General features: G+C 41.3%; 2 protein-coding genes across 2 annotated transcripts in view; one reads left to right on the top strand and one right to left on the bottom strand.

Annotated features, from left to right (window-relative positions):
- LOC117504256 (proton myo-inositol cotransporter-like) overlaps nucleotides 1–4,158 on the bottom strand; it is an 84,253-nt gene extending 80,095 nt beyond the window's left edge. Inside the window, exon 1 of the mRNA XM_034163678.1 lies at nucleotides 3,532–4,158. Within this exon, the coding sequence (XP_034019569.1) occupies nucleotides 3,532–4,090 (559 nt within the window). The 5' untranslated portion in view covers nucleotides 4,091–4,158. The remainder of the gene's footprint in view (nucleotides 1–3,531) is intronic.
- Nucleotides 4,159–8,278: 4,120 nt separating this feature from the next.
- Nucleotides 8,279–21,378, top strand: part of LOC117504466 (mucin-2-like) — a 54,169-nt gene continuing 41,069 nt past the window's right edge. The window contains 4 exon segments of the mRNA XM_034163935.1: nucleotides 8,279–8,342; nucleotides 8,997–9,222; nucleotides 12,465–12,594; nucleotides 12,702–12,759. Of these exon segments, the coding sequence (XP_034019826.1) occupies nucleotides 8,279–8,342; nucleotides 8,997–9,222; nucleotides 12,465–12,594; nucleotides 12,702–12,759 (478 nt within the window).

Below are 21,378 nucleotides of genomic sequence, written 5' to 3'. Positions count from 1 at the left end.
GTGCACTCCCAGCTTTGTGCCAGTATGCAACGCTGCTTAAACAGCAAAATGTGTTTGGATGTACCCAAAATGGGTTTGCAAGTGCTTTTTCATTAGCAGTTACCTAAATTAGAAATAAATTACAAATTTCTCCCAACTCCTGAGCATGAATAAACAGTTATATGGTAATTATATGTATGGAAAATTTACATATGATGTAGCAAAAGTCCAAACTGCACCACATTTTTTGCAAGATAGATTGAAATACAGGGGATAAAAGCACAAGAGTTAAATCCTGCTTCACATGTTAACCTCAGAGTAAAAGTCTTCCGCTTGCAGTGGAAGTGATGACGACGATTACTAAAGAATTAAGCTTCCTTTCCTTTCGAAGCGTTCGGCTCGGCAGTTGCAAATGATCCACAGTTCCTCCATGCATCACTGTATAGAGCGCTCACTACTCTCTAAGGAGGCGGTGGACAAAGTGCCATCGCCGTGGCGCTCTGCCTGGAGTTTTATCTGAAGTGGCTGTGACTCATGAGTAATAGCAGCTGCAATAAATAAATCTGAGGTAAATTGAACCGTAATGAAAAAAGGCATGTTGCATGCAAAAGCAAGCAGAGTGACAGAAGAAGCAGCGGGAGGAATGATATAAAAGAAGTTCTTAAAAAAAAGTGCAAGATAATCAGAAGTGCAACCCTGACAACCGTGTCTAAAGGTGGTGACCTCACTGAGATGAAGAAATGTTCTTCTGCTGCATCTCAGCTTCCATTGGGGGTTATGCCATGACCTCCACTTTAATATCATCTAAAGTTAATTTCCCCCTTCATCACTCATTCCAAGATAACCAACTCCAATAAGCGTAATGATGATGATAGACAGTGGGTTGTGTGACAGCCACTGGGATTAGCAGGCAAATGGTCATGCTGTGTAATTAGTAGCTGTGCGTAATGACGAATGGCAGCCATGGAGAGAGGAGAAACAAACAAATCAAACCCGGCTACTCAACTGTCTGACAAGAAGAGAGAAAGGACAAAGAAGATGCCCATACAGAAATCAATCAAACAAATCTATCATTAGTACGGGAAGATAATTTCAATGGTTTCCACTGAACCAGAAATTTGATCTTTTAAACTCTTATGATTGAATGAATTTGTCTGTCTTGATAGAACTTTGTTTATGCATAGACAATGAATCTCAAAGTCAAATAACCTGGTGGTCACTGGCTGGTTATTGTCTCTTGGAATGGGGGAATTAGGCCCCATTAAAAAAATTAAATAAATAGTTTACCCCGCCCACATGCCAAAATCGGCCTGCGTATATTTATTTATTTATTTTTGACAAATTTAATTGACGCCGGTATAGCTGGTGCGAGAACTGGCACATCCGCAAGGTGGCGCGTATACTTTGGCCAAAGGCGGTCATTGACAATCACAGTCAGTCGCTCCTTGTCACTCACACACAGTATGTACACGTTTATCACGCTACTAGCGTGCAATACACTGACTGTTTTCAACATGGAAACAAGATTTATTTAAAAAATATTTGATCTTTTCAGTTCCTCACTTTATATGCAGGTGTTGTATGTTCCGCTTGTCAGGTATGAAATTACGTTGAATGTACCCGTTTCTAAGAAAAAAAGAAAAATCCGCCCGCCCTCACCACTTTTTTATGTCAAGGATGATAATCTCATGTTTTTTATAGAGCCTTGTTGAGACAGTTTCAAAAGGCAGATGGTTTACTGTAAAAAAAAAAAGTAAATATAATGAGGATAAACTGATTAAAATGTGGTGTATTTTGATGCACCACAACAAAAGACAAACACTTTTTTTTTTTTTTTTTTTTTTGCTTTTGAATGTACCATGCACTTGTCGGTCACTCGGACGTGTCTCGGCTTGTTGCAGGGAAAAAGGTTATCATCACAAGCATGATGGAAATCAGGAGCAGGTGTGTTTGGTGTTACATACTGGCTGTTTGTCAGTTTCTTTCACTTCCAAAGTGTAGGCCTAGTGGCCACCAATAGTTTTTATAATCAACATTTGGATTATTCCAGCCAAACGGCCAAGTATTGTCATCCGCTACAGTGTAAGGTGGCTTGATTTATAGACAGCGATAATTTGTGCAAGTACAAGCCCTGGTAAAGATGTGGCGCACAGAGTGCTACACCATGATAATGTAAAAGCACATACAGAAATCACCTGTTGCTGTCACTTTAAGTGGAAACAAGCTGCTCCTTGCCAATGCGCTGCCCCACCCCAACCCCAAAGGGAGGGGCAGCACGTCCCAAGTGTGGGTGTGTCACACATTAGGCCATTTCCACCCGCACTAAACGTGCTCCAATCTGGTTCACACACCAAATTTTGACCCATTAAGATAATTTCAGTCAATCCTAAACCATTTTGTTTTCACTTGAAAACCTGGTTGAAATTTATATGAATAAATACAGGTGGTTCCCTAGTACAAACCTTGCCCCTGCTTTGATGACATCTTTAATAGCAGAGCTTCAGCTCAAAACTGGTAGAAACGTGGATCGGTTCACTGGATAGCACCAAGGTTCAAATAACCCTGAACTACAACGGTTCAAGAACCAGTTTTCTGTTGGTGGAAAAGGCCTAGATTGTGAGATTGTGCAGACTAGCTCAGTGGGCGTGTCTAAAATGGGATGCTTGTTTATAACAGTGGTGGATGTTGGGGAGGCAGGAGAGATGACAGGGTTGCAACCTCTTCCCTTTCCCCTTTTTTCCCCCTGAAAAAAAATGTGCATTAAAAATGATGACGGGAGCCCATATTGAGCTTCTCAGATTACCCTGGAATGTAGGAAAAAAGGCTGAAGATTTATAAAATTTTCCAGAGGGATGTGCCCTCAGGCCCTCCATCATGCCCACCAAATCACCCCCCACCCCCCACCTGAATCTGGATCCACCCCTGTAATAGGATACTTTTTACTAGAGGTGGGCGATACCGGGAATTTTGGTATTGATCCGATACCAAGTAAATACAGGCCCAGTATCGCCAATATCGATACAGATACTTTTTCATATTTAAGCTTCATAGAGCCAAAGGATCCAAAAGACCTAGGATAGACTTTCGCCAAACATTGTACGTGACAACAAAATACTTTATTATCACAATCAACATTTTTGTTTAAATATTATCACTTACAACTTAAAACAAAAACTCCTGAGGTAGAGGGCTGACAAACCACAATACAAGGGTGTGCTGCTCCGTGCTGTGACACAGTGCTGCTCTTACAGAGAGTAGACTTTGATGAATCTGCATGCGCAGCAGTCAGTGCATGCAGGAGAGGGAAAAAAGCTTGAGTATTGATCGTTTTACACGAGGATCGTTCAATATCAATACCAGTGTTGGTATCGATATTATCGATATTAGGATCGATCCACCCACCTCTACTTTTTACATACTTCCACAGATTATGAACCCCAGACTAACAATTTTGCACAACACTTAATCCAACATGCAACAAGATGTAAACTCCAGCTCACACCTCTAAGAGCCTTTCATGGACACACTGAGCATATTTAAAACACATCTTACCGAGCCCCACTCCTACGATAAGCCTCCCCGCTAGAAGCACCTCCTTGCCGGGGGCTGTGCTCAGCACGATCCCGCCGACGGTGAAGAAGAAGCTGGCCAGCAGAATGCACACCCTCCGGCCGAACAGTCCGTTCAGGAAGCCGCCCAGCAACGCGGACAGGGCGGCCGCAGCCACAGTACTTGATATGAGAACCTCCTGCCACAGGGCGCTTAAGTCCAGCTCCTTCTTGAGGAGCAGCATCGCTCCGGAGATCACCCCGGTGTCGTAGCCGAACAGGAAGCCGCCCAGCGCGGAGAAAGCCGCCAGCACGTAGACGAAGCCCGGCGTGACATCTTGCTGGAACTGTTTGCGGGCGGCTCTCTCCAAGTCGCCGGTGGAAGAAGAAGAGGAGACTGCGGCTCCGGAGGAGGTGGACGGAGCGGCGGCTGCCTGGCTGCCGCTGGACGGAGTTTTGATGAGACTCCGCTCTCCTCCGTCGTTGACTTTCTTCCACCGCTCGCCCATCAGGCTGTTCATACTACGCAGGTTATAGTCATGGTCGCTCTGCTTTCGCAACATACGGGAAAAAAAACACACACAGACAGAGAGAGAACGGAGCTGCTGAGGAGTTATTTAATGACTTTCTTCTTTTTTTTGTTGTTTAAATTAAACTCCTCTCACTTTAGTTCCACTCAGAACCGGACAGACAGATGAACTTGTGGCTGTATCCTCGTGGTCCTGAGGAGAGTTGGTTGGAGAGTGGAAGAAGAAAGGTAAGATAGGAGGCGTGGCCTGGAACATTTCGTCACTACAGCGTCGGCGTGACGCAAGCAAGTTGTTTTGGATGCATAGAGAGTCAATAACTTTACGTTTTAATTAACTACATGATAGGTCAAATAAACATATGCAACTATACTAAGTCATTAGTAAGACGAACATGTAGTTAGGAGATTCTAAGTCATTAAGTCATACATGCTACCAAGTTACTATGTCATTAGTCATTCTAAGTCATGAGGAAAAATAAGTCATAGATATAAGATGCCAAGTAATAAGTAATTACATCATTAAGCATCTATAATAATTCATTAGTAAGTATGGGTGGTGGCCAAGTGGTTAGTGTGCTTAGTTTCAGTGCAGAAGGTTCCTGGTTCAAACCCCAGCCCTGTTGGTTTCTCCATGTAATGTTGCGTTTTGTCAGGAAGGGCATCCAGCGTAAAACGTGCCAATTCAACATGTAAATCAACATCGGAACTGCTGTGTCAACCTGGAGTGTAAACAAGGGAGCAGCCTATAGGGACTTAGTTTTATACTAAATCATTAAGTCATAGCATGAGATACTATGTATGTAATTAGTAAGACTAAGTCATAGGGAGCAAATAAGTCATACATGTTTAATGCTCAGTAATGAATAATTGCACAACTAGGTTATTAATAAGACTAAGCTATAGTTAAGAGATACTAAGTCATTATGCCATACATGCTAAGTAATTGGTAATTACATAATTATGCAGCAATTGTAAGTAATCAGTAAGACTATGTCATAGTTACGAGATACTAAGCCATTAGTAATGATAAGTCAGCTACAATATAATAATTACTATGGCTACCTTATAGATAAGAGAATCTAAGTCATGAGTAAGAATATGTCATAGTTATGAGATGCATGAGAATAAGTAATAAGATATTAAGTAGTTACGTAATTATGTAATGTTCTAAGTAATTAGTGAAACTACGTTGTATTTAGGATATACTAAGTCATTAAGGCATATATGATAAGTAATTAATAATTAAATAATTGTGCAGAAATTCTAAATTATTCTTAAGACAAAGTCACTTTGAGATACTAAGTCATTAGCAATACTAAGTCAGTTGCAAGATAATAATTACTAAGATTAAGTCAAAGTTAAGATAATCTAAGCCATGAGCAAGAATAAGTTATAGTTATCAAATGAGTAAGAATAATTAAATAATAATCAATAATCAAGTAATTAAATAATTATGCAGTTATTCTGTTATTAGTAAGACTATGTCATTGTTAGAAAATACTATGTCATCAGTAAGACTAAGTCAGTTATGAGACAATTACTAAAGTCATAGTTTCAAGATACTGCATAATTAGTAAGTCATACATACATAATACATAATACATAATTATGCAATTCTAAGTCGTTAGTAAGACTAAGTCTTCATCATCACGATGTAAATCACCTTAATATTTTCCCATCATGTACTGTATGATTTTGTAGACAAATTATTTTGTGATTTACCATCATTTTAAATCTACTACTAGACTGCCAACAAAGCAACCTGTTTGGGTTTCCATAGATCTGGATACTTTATGATGACCATTTAAATAAATAATTAAACGGTTGAAGATGAGTGATGAGTGAGTGATACAGCAAAATTAAACATAAAATATACTGAATAAAAAAATCACAAAACTATCAAAAAGCAATGAGTCAGATTGACATTTAGGACAACTGGAACTTTTTTATGGGTTCCATTTGTTGTTGAATTCTTTTGATTCATGCCAACAAACAGATATATTTTTTTTCTTTACGTGTAATAATTTCACATTGTAAAACCAGGCTTCTCAGACATAAAAAACATAAAACCGCTGCCCCCTGCAGGCCTGGTTGTAACATTACTGCTGTATGTGTCATTTTTATTTATTTCTTTTTTAAAGTATTGATGTATTTATGTCATACATAATAAATACATTCAGTTTCAAGAACTTTCTTTCTTTGAATTTTCTTCTTTACCTCTATTAGTCTTGAAAATCTTAACAATGATATGACTATTCCTAAAATTAAATTTTTATGAATTATGTGAAATAAGTTTTAGAATGTCTCAATTGGTGTAATTCCTTAATGTAAGGTAACCAAATATAAAACTCACAAAACATATAGCTAATGGCATATAAAACTAAATGTACAGTATATGAATCTATCAGAATGTAAAGCTAACTGAATATACATCGATCTGAATGTAAAACTAGCTGAATATGACAAACTGTATCAAGAATTAGTAAAGTATAATGTTATCTGAAAGAAGAAATATAAACTAAATGAAGATAAAGCTAACAGAACTTAAAACTAACTGAATCTAACAAAATATACTGTAAAGCTATCTGATTATAGCTAAAAGAATATAACGGTAACTGAATAAACTGCAAAATCTAACAAGTTGACTTTATTTTTAAAAAAGTATGCAAACTCATTGTCCTAATAAATTACACTCAGTGAACTTCATAATGGTAGTAGTGCAGCTTAATTATTCTGAATACCTCATAAAATGTAAGTGTTCTTGGCAGAGTGATCAAAATTAAGTTAATCCCACTTGCGGTTTCTTATTAAATTTAATGTTAGTATTCACAGTGTAATTCTATCTGAATACAGAGTTAACTGAACATAAAAAAAATCTAAAAACGTGAAGCTAGATTTACTTAATCGAGTTATGTTATCCACTGCCAACAAAAAACGAAGTGGTTCTTTAAATGGATATATACAATTAATTGTAACTATTTGTTCCAATTTGCTTATTGTATTTTACATCTTATCAGACTGGTTAACAAAATTAGATGAATTTAATATAAATGTAATTTCTTAGAGTGTATAACACTAACCAAATATATAGCGAACTGTAAAGAATTGAAAATAAATCAACGTGAAAGATAACATCACATCAACATTACAGTACATTAGTAAAATTAATAAGGCTAATTCATTTACATGATCATTCTATCTCAAGTCACACGTCTGAATGTATGGAAAATTGAATGGCTGGTTTGTTGCATGACATTTGGTGCTTTTCCTTGACCATGTTGTAATAATACCAGACGACATCCTGCTTCTGTACCTCAGTCATTTATTGGCCTCTTTGGCAAAATTTTCCTTGTCTTCAGTGAACAAGGAAGGCATTGTTCCCTTCTTTGTAGTGTTTGCCAAGCGTAAGCATCACTATAGTTTTGGAAAGGAGTTAATATGTCATCCATTGGGGTGGGGTACATCATCATTTTGTTGTACTTGCAAGGGTCAAACTCTCCATTAATGGTTGATTTATTTGTTTGGTTTGGAGTGCTCAATGGTTTGTATCAATTTCTCAAAGAAATAGTTGCAGAATCAACACAGTTTGATGGATCTGGTTGAATTTTGTGTTCCACCCCTGTGGGACCATTTCCTTCTTTCTGCCAGTTAAATGAATAATTAATCTCTTATGTGTTTTGTTTCCTGGTGCTTTTTGAAAGCAGCTGACGTGTTTCTAGATGTGCATATATATATATATAGACCGTGTCATGGGCCAGTCACGCAGTTATTGCTCTATTAAGCAGCATGATCTCACTGGGATGGATGCTGGTCGTTTGTTTTTTAGTGGCCTCAGGTAACGTGTAAAGATTCACCTAAATATTAAGTCATTTATCTTATTTGAGACAGGACATGAAGTGCAAAAACTAATAAATATAGGGAAAGAAAATATGTTGCTGTTTAATGTTATATTTGTAGCAACCACAAATTTAAGATGAAATAAAATAGATTAAATTAAAAAAAATTAAAATTGCTTGCCTCTATTATATTTTAAAATCTTTATCAGTAAATTACAGTATTTATTATTTTTAAAAAAGCCCTTATTAATTGAATATACCAGGAATAGTGATATACTACATTATATCTACATATACTGGAAGTACAATATTTATTGGCTCCTGTATATTTTCTGTACTTTTTTAACCATTATTATTTTATTATATTATTGTTATTTAATTCAACTATGCTTTTTTCCCTCCTAGATTTTAGGGCAGGACTCTCACTTTCGGCCATTGAAAAGGAGAAATGTGAGTATATAAATAATCTTACAAGGTTTACCATTAAAGAAAATATAGTGGAACAGTAATTAATAAATAGGGGGAAAATATTCAGATACGTCACGTGCTTTACTTGTTTCAACAGGCTAATTTAACAACGCCAATCATGTTTTAGCCAACACATGCACTCAGGCCCTTATATCGTGGATGGGAACAACATTTTTGCTGTTTTAACCATGTCACAGCTTGTTAGAATTGAAAGTGAATTATTAATATGAGCTCATATAAGACAGACTGTCAATTTCATCTGAAGAGTAAATGCATCTGAATTGGTTGACCGGTATAGGAATTAAAAATCTTCAAAAAAAAGAGTCATCCAAAAGATAATTATTCTCAGTTTTTTTTTATAAGTTAAAAGGTTTTTTTAATACAGAAAACAAATCAGTTTGTTTTTGAGGAAAAAACTTCCAAACCCTGGATTATATTGTGCTTATATATTTAATACCTGTCTTCATAACAACTGCACTGAAAAAATAAGCAACTTAAGTTAAAAAGTTAGACTCTAACTTACAAACTTATGTTCAAACAACTTAATTCATTTAGATGTTACCAATTGAAACAATTTGTTTAAGTTGGTTCAACAATTATTGGCAACATGCAATCAGTTAGTTTTTTTATGATCAGACACATGCAGAACATTTGGCAGCGGAGTCGTCCAGCCGTTCAAAGGCACCCTTTTCAACGTGCGCTCGACTTGCCCTTTCACCCTCACCCGCTTCACCCACAACCGGGTGGACTGTGACATCACTATACAACGGGGAGCCAACGGGCTGCTCGTCCAAGTTGAGATCATCATCAACAAAATCAGAACCGTTCTGCAGAATGGAAACATCCTGGTGGAAGAGAAAAGGTCTGGTGGTATAACAACATCAGAAAAACATATAAGTGACAATGGAATGAAGATGTAGCTCTTTCACATTTTGGCTTCTGTATTTTAGTCCTTCTAGACTTGAAAGTATGACTTGAAACGTTTGCATTCTGATGCACTCACGGACACAAAAACCACTAAAGCGTATGAACTCCAGTGTATATATTTTAAATGGTAAATGGACTGCATTTATACAGCACTTTTCCATCTGCATCAGACGCTGAAAGCGCTTTACAAATAATGCCTCACATTCAATACACAGCAGTGTATTTGGCCTCTTGCAGTGCGTTTGACTTTTGCAGTGTTTTTCTATTTGCTGGTGTTTTATTGAGTTGCAGTGCATTTAGCCTCTTGCAGTGCATTTGGCTTTTGCAGTGTTTTTCTATTTGCTGGTGTTTTCTTAAGCTGCAGTGCATTTGGCCTCGTGCAGTGCATTTGGCTTTTGCAGTGTTTTTCTATTTGCTGGTGTTTTCTTATGTTGCAGTGTATTCGGCCTCTTGCAATACATTTGGCTTTTGCAGTGTTTTTCTATTTGCTGGTGTTTTATTGAGTTGCAGTGCATTTGGCCTCTTGCAGTGCATTTGACTTTTGCAGTGTTTTTCTATTTGCTGGTGTTTTATTGAGTTGCAGTGCATTTAGCCTCTTGCAGTGCATTTGGCTTTTGTAGTGTTTTTCTGTTTGCTGTTTTTTTTCTTAAGTTGCAGTGCATTTGGCCTCTTGCAGTGCATTTGGCTTTTGCAGTGTTTTCTATTTGCTGGTGTTTTCTTAAGTTGCAGTGTATTTGGCCTCTTGCAATGCATCTGGCTTTTGCAGTGTTTTTCTATTTGCTGGTGTTTTCTTAGGGCCCTGTCCCACTGGCGTTTAGGAGGATTTGCGGATGGAATGCGTACAAAAGTGGCCCACATCCGCCAAACAACCGCAATAACCGTGTAACATCCCTGTATGAGTCGGCCGCCATCTGAACACGTCCGTGATCATTCGCAGAGGCACGCATGTCCGCAGCCAGGATTTTTGAGCGGCTCAAAAATCCTGCTGCGGATGAGATCCGCATCACTGCCTGAACACATACTGAAGACATACGCAGGACATACACAACCATGCGTGCCGCATATCCCCTGTCATCCACTGATATCCGCAACTGACGGGTCGGCGCAGCTTGGCGGCGGACCGGAACAGCGTGCAAAACAGATACGACGCTTGCCCAGCACGGCCACATCACGGTCGCAAATGGTATATGGTATGTTGCGCATGCAGACAGAGTGGGCACGGATGGAGCGAGTGCATCACGGCCGCTGTGCCCCTCATTGGGGGCGCCTCCGTGGTCGCCTTCACTTCTATTCCCTGTTATATCCGCTTTTCTTCCTCATGTATTTGCTGATCCACCCCGGGACATTTGTCATTTCCGCCCACCTTTGTTGCGGATGCTCAGCTTTTGTCTCCTCACTTCATGCGCAAATCCTCCTAAACGCCAGTGGGACAGGGCCCTTAAGTTGCAGTGCATTTGGCCTCTTGCAGTGCATTTGGCTTTTGCAGTGTTTTCTATTTGCTGGTGTTTTCTTAAGTTGCAGTGTATTCGGCCTCTTGCAATGCATTTGGATTTTGCAGTGCATTTGGCCTCTTGCAGTGCATTTGACTTTTGCAGTGTTTTTCTATTTGCTGGTGTTTTATTGAGTTGCAGTGCATTTAGCCTCTTGCAGTGCATTTGGCTTTTGTAGTGTTTTTCTGTTCGCTGTTTTTTCTTTTTTCTTAAGTTGCAGTGCAATTGGCCTCTTGCAGTGCATTTGGCTTTTGCAGTGTTTTCTATTTGCTGGTGTTTTCTTAAGTTGCAGTGCATTTGGCCTCTTGCAGTGCATTTGGCTTTTGCAGTGTTTTCTATTTGCTGGTGTTTTCTTAAGTTGCAGTGTATTCGGCCTCTTGCAATGCATTTGGCTTTTGCAGTGCATGTGACTTTTGCAGTGTTTTTCTATTTGCTGGTGTTTTCTTAAGTTGCAGTGTATTCGGCCTCTTGCAATGCATTTGGCTTTTGCAGTGCATTTGGCATCTTGCAGTGCATTTGACTTTTGCAGTGTTTTTCTATTTGCTGGTGTTTTATTGAGGTGCAGTGCATTTAGCCTCTTGCAGTGTCGCTGTTTTTTATTTTCTTAAGCTGCAGTGCATTTGGCCTTTGCAGTGTTTTCTATTTGCTGGTGTTTTCTTAAGTTGCAGTGTATTGGGCCTCATGCAATGGATTTGGCTTTTGCAGTGTTTTCTATTTGCTGGTGTTTTCTTAAGTTGCAGTGTATTTGGCCTCTTGCAATGCATTTGGCTTTTGCAGTGTTTTTCTATTTGCTAGTGTTTTCTTAAGTTGCAGTGCATTTGGCATCTTGCAGTGCATTTGGCTTTTGCAGTGTTTTTCTATTTGCTGGTGTTTTATTGAGTTGCAGTGCATTTAGCCTCTTGCAGTGCATCTGGCTTTTGTAGTGTTTTTCTGTTCACTGTTTTGTTTTGTTTTTTTCTTAAGTTGCAGTGCATTTGGCCTCTTGCAGTGTTTTCTATTTGCTGGTGTTTTCTTAAGTTGCAGTGTATTTGGCCTCTTGCAATGGATTTGGCTTTTGCAGTGTTTTTCTATTTCCTGGTGTTTTCTTAAGTTGCAGTGTATTTGGCCTCTTGCAATGCATTTGGCCTTTGCAGTGTTTTTCTATTTGCTGGTGTTTTCTTGAGTTGCAGTGCATTTAGTCTCTTGCAGTGCATTTGGCTTTTGCAGTGCTTTTCTGTTTGCTGGTGTTGTCTTAAGTTGCAGTGCATTTGGCCTCTTGCAGTGCATTTAGCCACTTGCAGTGCATTTGGCTTTTGCAGTGTTTTTCTATTTGCTGGTGTTTTCTTAAGTTGCAGTGTATTTGGCCTCTTGCAATGCATTTGGCTTTTGCAGTGTTTTTCTATTTGCTGGTGTTTTCTTGCATTGCAGTGCATTTAGTCTCTTGCAGTGCATTTGGCCTCTTGCAGTGCATTTGGCTTTTTTTGGCTAGTTGTCTGTCGGATATAGCACATATTTGTATCATTAAATGACGTAGGATTCTGGGGTGTTTATTTGTATAAATGGGTACATAATTCATTACTATCTGTTTGTTAGTGAATCAATGTGTTTTCATGAGATCGTCATATCTACATCATTTCATTGTAACGGTGATCTGCATCACATTTTAGAGTATTTGCACTGACACCTGTTCATGTTTGTTTGTTGGCAGCATTTTGCTTCCGTACCAGCACACCTACCAGCGTATTTTTCATTTTGGCGTCTACACCAAACTGAGGAGTTCGCTGCTTCCTCTCTCCATCACCTGGCACAGCGTACGCGGAGGAATAGATAGTTTGTGGGTGAGAGGAAACAGACACTTTTTATAGATGGACCCATGACATGTTCATCTTGTTAAGTTGAATAATTGCAAAATTCTACAGCTGAATCTTTGTGTCTTGTTGTGTAGGTGGAGCTGGAGCTGAGCACTGATATGACCGGCCTGTGTGGACAACACAATACCTTTGGTACGATTCCTAAAGACTAAATAAACACACAGAAAGTCACAATAGTAATTATTATGCTCGAGAAGAAAGCAGCTTTAGCAGCAAGTAAAAGCTCTTTGGCAGCAGCAGGATAAAGACTGAATGGATGATGTAGTGTTTTGTGTTACTATGTTAATTGCATGCTCCAGTAGAGACATTTATAATGTTTGATGAAAGTATAAGGGGGTTTTGGCACGATTAAATATTAGCGTAGATGTGTGGGAGTTTAGAATAGAAAGTGCAATAATATTAATCATACTATTATTTGAGAAATGTTTATTTGTGTTTGTCTGTTCCACTACTCCCCTGAAGTGTTGTATGCTGTATGCATGAAGGTTGCCTCCAGATTTGCCCATAAGGGGTTTTGTTTTGAGAAAGGTCATAGTCAATTGGGTCAAAGATCATGTTATATATTTTTTGGGCAACATATATTTATATGTTGGCACATATATGGAGCTGAGTTTGGGAATTGCCCAACAAGGTCAAATGTGCTGAAGCTCAGTCATTGGTTTCAATGTCATTGGGTTCAAAAGTCAAAATGTAAGGGTTTTTTTGTTTTTTGTTTTTTTTTACTCCAGTTTGCACCAAACCTGGCACACATATGGAGCTGAATTTATGAATTGCCAAACAAGGTCAAATGTGCCAAAGGTCAATTATCAGGATTAAGGTCATGGCTTTCTCCCAGTCTGTCCTTCCCAAACCCTTATGCTGATTTCTTCCAAACATAGTGTGCTAGCAAATGTTGAACCTGAAATTGTTATTAGAAATGACTTCAGGCAAAGGTCAAGGAATGTGATTTTCTCCCCTGATTTAATCCAAATGTAGCACACACAGGTGGATTCCAGAATTGCTCTGGCAAGGTCAGAGGTCAATTATTATGGTGAAGGTCAAGGGTATTGAGGTCAGATGCCAGCCTATTTTGGCCCTTACTGTCTTCATGCCCATGGGTACTATTACAAAATATTATTATTATTAATAATAATAAGATAGTCATAATATTTTTTATTTATGTAGCACTTTTCACTCATTTTCAAAGTGCTGAACATAAATATCAAAGCACAACCTCAATATTGAACAATCATTAAAATCAAATTAAAAATCAAAACACCAAATGCATATACTCCATGCAATCTAGTAAAAATTCAACTGAAATATTTCAAACAGAATGTATTTTTAAACTTTACAGTAACAATAAACACTAGAGAAGAGATATATTTTAAGATTTTTCTGAAAGGAGGAAAGTTATTCCACAAAGTGGGCACACAATAAGCAAAAGCTGTAAATTTGGGTTTTTGATAATCCATTGGTTTCTTTAAATTCAGTCTTAATAAATTTTAATTTTCCAGCTATGTGTGCAAGTTGCTTTACTTTTGATCATTGTGCACACTAATAACAATTGCTTGTTGATTTGATTATGCATTTCATTTCTAGTGTATTATGAAAGTACATACATCATGAAAGTTGTTTGATTTGTTAATCATTTTTTGTTATGTTGATAAATCATGAGAGAGAAAACTGACCCACCTTTCGTCAAAAAAGTGACAGCTGCCAATCAAAATCGGCCACGTCACTAAGCCCCGCCCCCTCTATGACGTCATAGCCAATCAGAATCGATGATGTCACTATGTCCCGCCCCTAAGCCCCTCCCCTAGTCCCGCCTCCAAGCCCCGCCCCCTTATGACGTCACAGCCAATCATAATCGATGACGTCATTATGCCCCGCCCCTAAGCCCCGCCCCTGATCCCGCCTCCGAGCCCCCGCCCCTTATGACGTCACATCCAATCAGAGTCGATGACGTCAGTATGCCCCGCCCCTAAGCCCCGCCCCCAGCTCCTCCCCTAGTTCCGCCCCTGGCTCCTCCCCTAGCCCCACCCCCAAGCTCCTCCCCTAACCCCGGCCAAGCACCGCCTCCAAGCCATACCTCCCCTCCCACCCAGGGTCTAATATTTTAATGTCATTTTATTTCATGAATTAAAGAACGATTAAAAATACCTAGATCTTTTTAATGTATTAAAGAATTAACTAATTCTGAAATAATTAAACATAAATCACTGTCTATTATTTAATGACCCTTTAATATCTTTAATTCTTAAATTATTACGTTTCCTTTTCTGTTTTTTAATTCGTAAATTAAAGAAGGGGAACAAATACCCGTCTCTCTCGGCTGTAAGTCTTTGCAGCAAGACGGTCAAATACCCACGCATAGAGCCGCTCGCGGAAACATGACCCCACGGCTGTAAAACCTGTTGCAGACGCTGTGTCTGTGTGAGTGCGTGTGTGTGTGCGTGTGTGTGTGTTGTGTGTGTGTGTGTGTGTGTGTGTGGCGGGACACCCGCTGAGCGGAGATGCTGCCCCGAGGTGATGAACCCGAAGAACAATAAACAATGCTCCTTATCACTCACGCCAGATGATGTTTTCTTTTAAGATATTAGCCGATCGATCATGGGGCGCGGGACACCCGCTGAGCGGAGATGCTGCCCCGAGCCCGAACAATAAACAATGCTCCTTATCACTTACGCCAAACGGTGTTTTTAGAGCAAAAGGTAAGGAATTACGCCCCGCGGACGAAGAAGGGTTTAAAATCCCCTTTCGACGATAGAGTGACATACAGCATTCACCATGGCGAGACGAACTCCGATCCTCCGCTACATCTGCGAGACACCGGTTAACATCACCATGACAACAGAAGGCTCGCTTGCCCCAAAAAAAGCCAGAATGTACGTCAGCCGTCTGAGCCAGCCGATACCGGAGGAAGATCTGACGTACAGCCTGGAGGGGCACGAACGTTTAACTTACACGTTCGACCCGTATTATGCCCAAGTAAGTTTCTTCACTCTGGCCGAGGGTGAGACTGCCACTCGAGGAACCCCACGGGTGGCGCTTACTTCCGCCGATTGGGGTGTCTTCTCCGCGGCGGCGGGCTCGATGATTCGCGACACAGTCAACCCTGAACCTCCAGGAGATCGGACGCCGGAAAAGAAGAAAACACGCTTCCAACTCACCTGGCTCAGCGCCCAGGGGCCTCGCTATAGGGTGATATTCCAGCGTGGACCTCCTGACACTGTCTCTGAGGGTGAAATTAAGTTGGAGCGGGTTAGTGCCAGCGGCCACGTCAGAAGCGTCACAGCTGCGGCTGAGAGCTGGCATGAGATGTTCAACACCTGCAACGACAGGATTACGGGCCTCTTTACAAGGTGCCTGGCCTGGAGGGACGTTATCGAAGTCCGAAAAAACTTGGCCCCTCTTTTTACTTAAAAAAAATAAATAAAAAAATAAAATAAAAAATAAAATAAAAAAAAAATAAAAAAAATAAAAAAAACTCTGACGTAGCTCCTCCCCGCATGCACGGGGATTTCTATAAAAACCAGGGGACCACATCTCATTCAAGCATCGGACGACGAACCAGCATGAGCTCCTCAACCTCTCCCATTGCAGCGGCCGACGACATCGCTTGTGACTGCGCGCTCGACTGTGGAAGAGACCGGCCCTCCCTGAGCCAGGCTTCACGGACCCGCGGTGGGTACGAGAGCCCGTGGGGAGTTCAGCTCGAGGCGGTCTGGGGCGAGATCCATCCTTCTCACGCGCTTTCCAGCCCGGGAGGCGTGGGGTCTCTTCCCGCTGTCACGGAGGCCGCGAGTCCGCGGGAGGTACAAGACCTCGAGCCGGCTGAGAAATACGCCACATCTTTCGCATCTGACCGGCCTGACGGGTTCCTGTCAGAGGAATTCCTGAAAACGGTGAAAGTCGGCGTGGCACACTTACTTTTGGCTGTGATCAAAAGTTACAGACAAAAACTCTGTTACGGGTGTGAGATCGATCACCCCAGCCAGCGCCAGCACGAGTGCCTGGACCCGTTAAATGAATATTTCTTTACCGGACATTTTGAGAGATTAATGGTGAGACTCTGGAGACCGACCTTCATCCCGGCTGTGGTAAAGCTCCTAGCCCAGCGCTTCCTCAACCCATCGGCTGCGAGGGTTCAGGGGGTGGTAGAAAACATCCTCACTGAGCTGAAATACACTGATACTTTTGAAGCAAAGATCAACGAACTGTACACATGTTTCGGTGAAGACGCAGATCTCGACCTGGAGGGGATGGTAGCCGTCTATAACCCAGACGACTGAAGAAAAACCTGTTTTTTTTTTTTTTTTTTTTTTTTTTTTTTTTAAATATCATTATATTGTTTTACAGTCATGGGTAATTGTGTGATGATTCTCTTTCAAAGTTTGCGGGAAGTTTATATTATACGTGGACTCTCGTATAAGCTGGAGCGGGTAGTCATTCGCAGGCTGGAGATCCCAGACGCCCCGCCTTTATGCGCTATGGAGAGGGTTTTCGACGTTATCAGACGTCGCCCCGGGCCCGGAGTCTGGACAGATCATATCTACAGCGCGGCTCTCCATTCATCTGAAAAATCTCTGTACAACGTATTACTGAAAATCTCTGTTTTGACCACTGACGATTTTACACGGTGTAATACGATGCATCTGCTTACATTATACACTCTGTTTGTGGATGTGATAGCGTGCCGGGTGAAACAGATGGGGGTGTCCAGAGGGGAGATTGTTCCTACACTTTTACAGCTGAATACTGAAATAAACCGTAAATGCGGGGGAGATGTATTACTGAGAGTTTTCCAGTTTTGTACGTGAACGTATGCTTTTTTCCTTCACGTATGCTGTGTTTAATAAACATGAACAATTGCTTTTTTTCTCTGTGTGTGACTTTAATGAATGTAATAAAGCACATATTCTAAACCTTATACGGCCTGTGTTCTTTCCTATAATATTGTTGAAAAAGGGTGAAATGTTTTTCATATTGCAAGACAGAGTCATACAAACGAGGTTTTGGTGGAAAAAAGGTGCTCGTATGAATTAATGAGGGGTTTTAACACGGTCTCATTAAAAGCTCGAGGCTGCTCTGTGAGCGCTCTCCGCGGTGCTGAATCAGAGTTCAATTTAACGTTTCCAAGAGCTCCTATTTAAAACGTATACTTTTTTCCTTCACACATGTTGTGTTTAATAAACATGAACAATTGCTTTTTTCTCTGTGCGTGACTTTAATGAATGTAATAAAGCATATATTCTAAACCTTATACGGCCTGTGTTCTTTCCTATAATATTGTTGAAAAAGGGTGAAATGTTTTACAAATCAAATTTATATAGTGCCAAAACCACAACAAAACAGTTGCCTCAAGGCGCTTCATATTGCAAGACAGAGTCATACAAACGAGGTTTTGGTGGAAAAAAGGTGCTCGTATGAATTAATGAGGGGTTTTAACACGGTCTTATTAAAAGCTCGAGGCTGCTCTGTGAGCGCTCTCCGCGGTGCTGAATCAGAGTTCAATTTAAAACAAAAGACTAATATTTATGGTCGCTAAAACATATAAAAATGCAAAAGGACTATCCGGTTCATCATTCTGAAGAGATCCGTCTTAAAAGATGGGTGATGAGGGTTTAATGAAGGATGTATATTATAGTCCGGTAAATCCGGGGAGTTTTGGAGGGCCGGAGCGTTTACGCAGGGCTCTGCATGATCAACACAGCTCTAAAATTCGTATGAAGCATATCAGAGATTTCCTGTCGGGGGAAGATGCATACACATTACACAAACCTGCCAGGACGCATTTTCCAAGAAATAGAGTATTTGTCACAAACCCGCTTAACCAATTTCAGGCGGATTTATGCGACATGCAGGGGTTATCAGATTTTAACGACGGGTACAAGTACCTGCTGACCGTTATCGATATCTTCTCAAAAAAAGCGTATGCCAGACCTCTGAAGTCAAAGCAAGGGCGCGAAGTCTCACAGGCCTTTGCCTCACTCTTAAAGCAGAGCGGGGTGCCTCTGAAGATGCAGACTGATGCCGGGAAAGAGTTTTTTAACAAATCGTTCAAGGATTTAATGAAAAAACACCGGATTCTACATTTTGCCACCGCAAGTGATCTGAAAGCCTCGGTTGTCGAGAGGTTTAATCGCACGCTAAAGACGAGAATGTGGAGATATTTTACTGCTAAAAACACGAGAAGATACATCGACGTCCTACCGTCTTTACTCACGGCTTATAACGAGAGTTATCATAAAAGCATTAAGATGAGGCCGAATGAGGTTAATGATCGAAATGTCGATCAAGTGTTTCAAAATTTGTATGGGGCATCCACCCTACGCAGGAGGCCTGTGAAGTGTAAATATAAGGTCGGAGATATAGTCAGGGTCTCCAACTCAGGGGAGTTTTTGATAAAAAATATGAACAAAGTTTTACGGATGAAATGTTCACGGTGTCAGAATGTATACAACGTACGCCGCCCGTTTATAAATTGAAAGATTATGACGGTGAGATCATTGAAGGCTCATTCTATGAACCGGAATTGCAGAAGGTTAAAATAGCAAAAGACAGACCGTATCAGGTTCAAGAAATTATTCGTGAACGTTTTACCAAGGGAAAGAAATTTGTATTTGTCAGATGGAAAAATTGGCCCGAGAAATTTAACTCCTGGGTTCCCGCGGACCAGCTGATGGCCGTATAAATATGAGAACTTCCATCTTCAACCGACATATGAGAAATGGATCGGGATCTGAAACACGGATTTTATATGACTCTGCCTTCAAACGCCAGCCTAAAAGTATTCCCGGACAACACAATTTCATGCTACCAGGTGGACTTGGCTCGACACCTGGATCTAGAGGGTGACTGGGATGTGGCGCTGACGGAAATTTGTTATCCGCACACCTGGTTAAATATCCCGGAAAAGCCTTCCTGTACGTTCCAGGTGATGAAAATTACGGGCAAGAACAAACTCGCCGTTCACTCGCGATATTTTGACACGGGATATTATGATAACTTTGAGGTTATTGCAGGGCTGATAAACCCTCGTTTGAAGACTATAGATCCGAATCTGACTTTAAAATATGACGATATCCAGAAAAAGTTTCTGTGGGAAGGAGACGGTACCAGCCAGGTATATTTTGAAGCCCCGACGGCGTACATGCTGGGGATGCACCCTAATCAATGGCTGAGATGCGGACCCGGGGTCACGAGCTGTCCCCGCTACCCCGATATAAAAGCAGGGATGTATCACCTGTTCTGTTATACAGACGTTGTACAGCCTCAGGCGGTGGGTGACGCTTTTGCTCCTCTCCTCCGAGCGTTCGAAATTGGAGGTCGTTTCGGGGAAATAATTACAAAGAAATTCAACCCCGCTTATTACATCCCGGTCTCCAAAAGACATATTGAGACAATACGCATCGAAATCAAAAGCGATCAAGATCAAACGGTGGATTTCAGATACGGTAAAGTGGTTGTGACATTACATTTTAAACCGGCGGGATAAAAAAAAAATGGCTGGGGCAGCGCACAAAGCCGACATTTATAGATTTGTGCCTTACTATGAAAATCAAGTCGGGAATGGCCTTCACGGCTTCCACGGCGCTCCTGTTATGTACGGGCGCGGGCTCGGGAACATATTTTCGAAACTGTTCAAATTTGTGTCGCCGCTGATTAAACAAGGATACACGATCGCCAAACCTCACCTGAAAAACGCAGCCCGAAGCATCGCTTCCGACGTAGTGAGCCGCGTTGTTGAGAGGGCCGGACGGAGTCAGGAGCCCGAGCAGCAGCGGGGGTCCGGGATCATGGTGCTCTCAAGAAGGCCCCGGAAACGCCCCCCGGGGAAACGGGTCAAAACAGTTAAAAAGCGAAAGACCCCCGGAAAAAGCAGAACAGTTCGAAGGAAGCATAAGAAGAGGAGGTTGTCCGGGGATATTTTCTCTTAAACAATGTCTCTTTTGCGAAATAATTCCCCCGAATGCACCATGAGCGAATTGGATTTATTCGCCGTCCCCGGGACCCAGCTGTCCATCGAGCAAAGCCAATACGTTGAAGTCAGCCCGTTATCAGCCCTGACGGACATGGGCCCTATCGAGTTTTTTATCCCCGGAGACGGTGAGAGGTATTTAGACCTCAATAATACGCTGCTTTATCTGCGAATGAAAATTACAAACGCTGACGGGACTGACCTGGCTAATGACGCCCGCGTGGGCGTCATAAATTATCCTCTCAATACGATTTTCTCACAAGTCGACGTGACTCTGGGTGACCGGCTGATTTCCCAGTCCAGCGCGACGCACCCGTACAGGGCAATGATTGAGACGCTGCTGAACTTTTCCCCCGCTTCATTGAAATCGCAGTTCACGGGCGGTTTGTTTTACAAGGACACCCCGGGTCAGCACAATTCGACCGCTGTGGATGACGCGGGCCCGAATAAAGGCCTCGTGAGCAGAGCGCGCTTTAGCGCCGAATCGCGTGAATTTCAAGTTCAGGGTCCGCTGCACGCGGACATATTTTTCTGCGAGAGGCTTCTTCTGAATAACATTGATCTAAGAGTTAAATTAATTCGAGCCAGCGATGCTTTCTGCCTGATGGGGCTGGCGGCCTCCACTTTCAAGCTGAAAATTCTGGGCGCATCCCTATTCGTTAAGAAAGTCACCGTATCCCCTGCAGTGAGATTGGGCCACTCCGCGGCTCTCATGAAAGGGAACGCCGTGTACCCGTTATCACGAATCAACGTTAAGACTTACGTGATCCCCAGCCATTCCAGGATAT

The sequence above is a fragment of the Thalassophryne amazonica genome, chromosome 22, assembly GCF_902500255.1.
Source record: "Thalassophryne amazonica chromosome 22, fThaAma1.1, whole genome shotgun sequence".
Taxonomy (NCBI): Eukaryota; Metazoa; Chordata; class Actinopteri; order Batrachoidiformes; family Batrachoididae; genus Thalassophryne; species Thalassophryne amazonica.
Note: the sequence above shows the minus strand (reverse complement) of the source record. Positions and strands in the feature narration are given on the sequence as shown.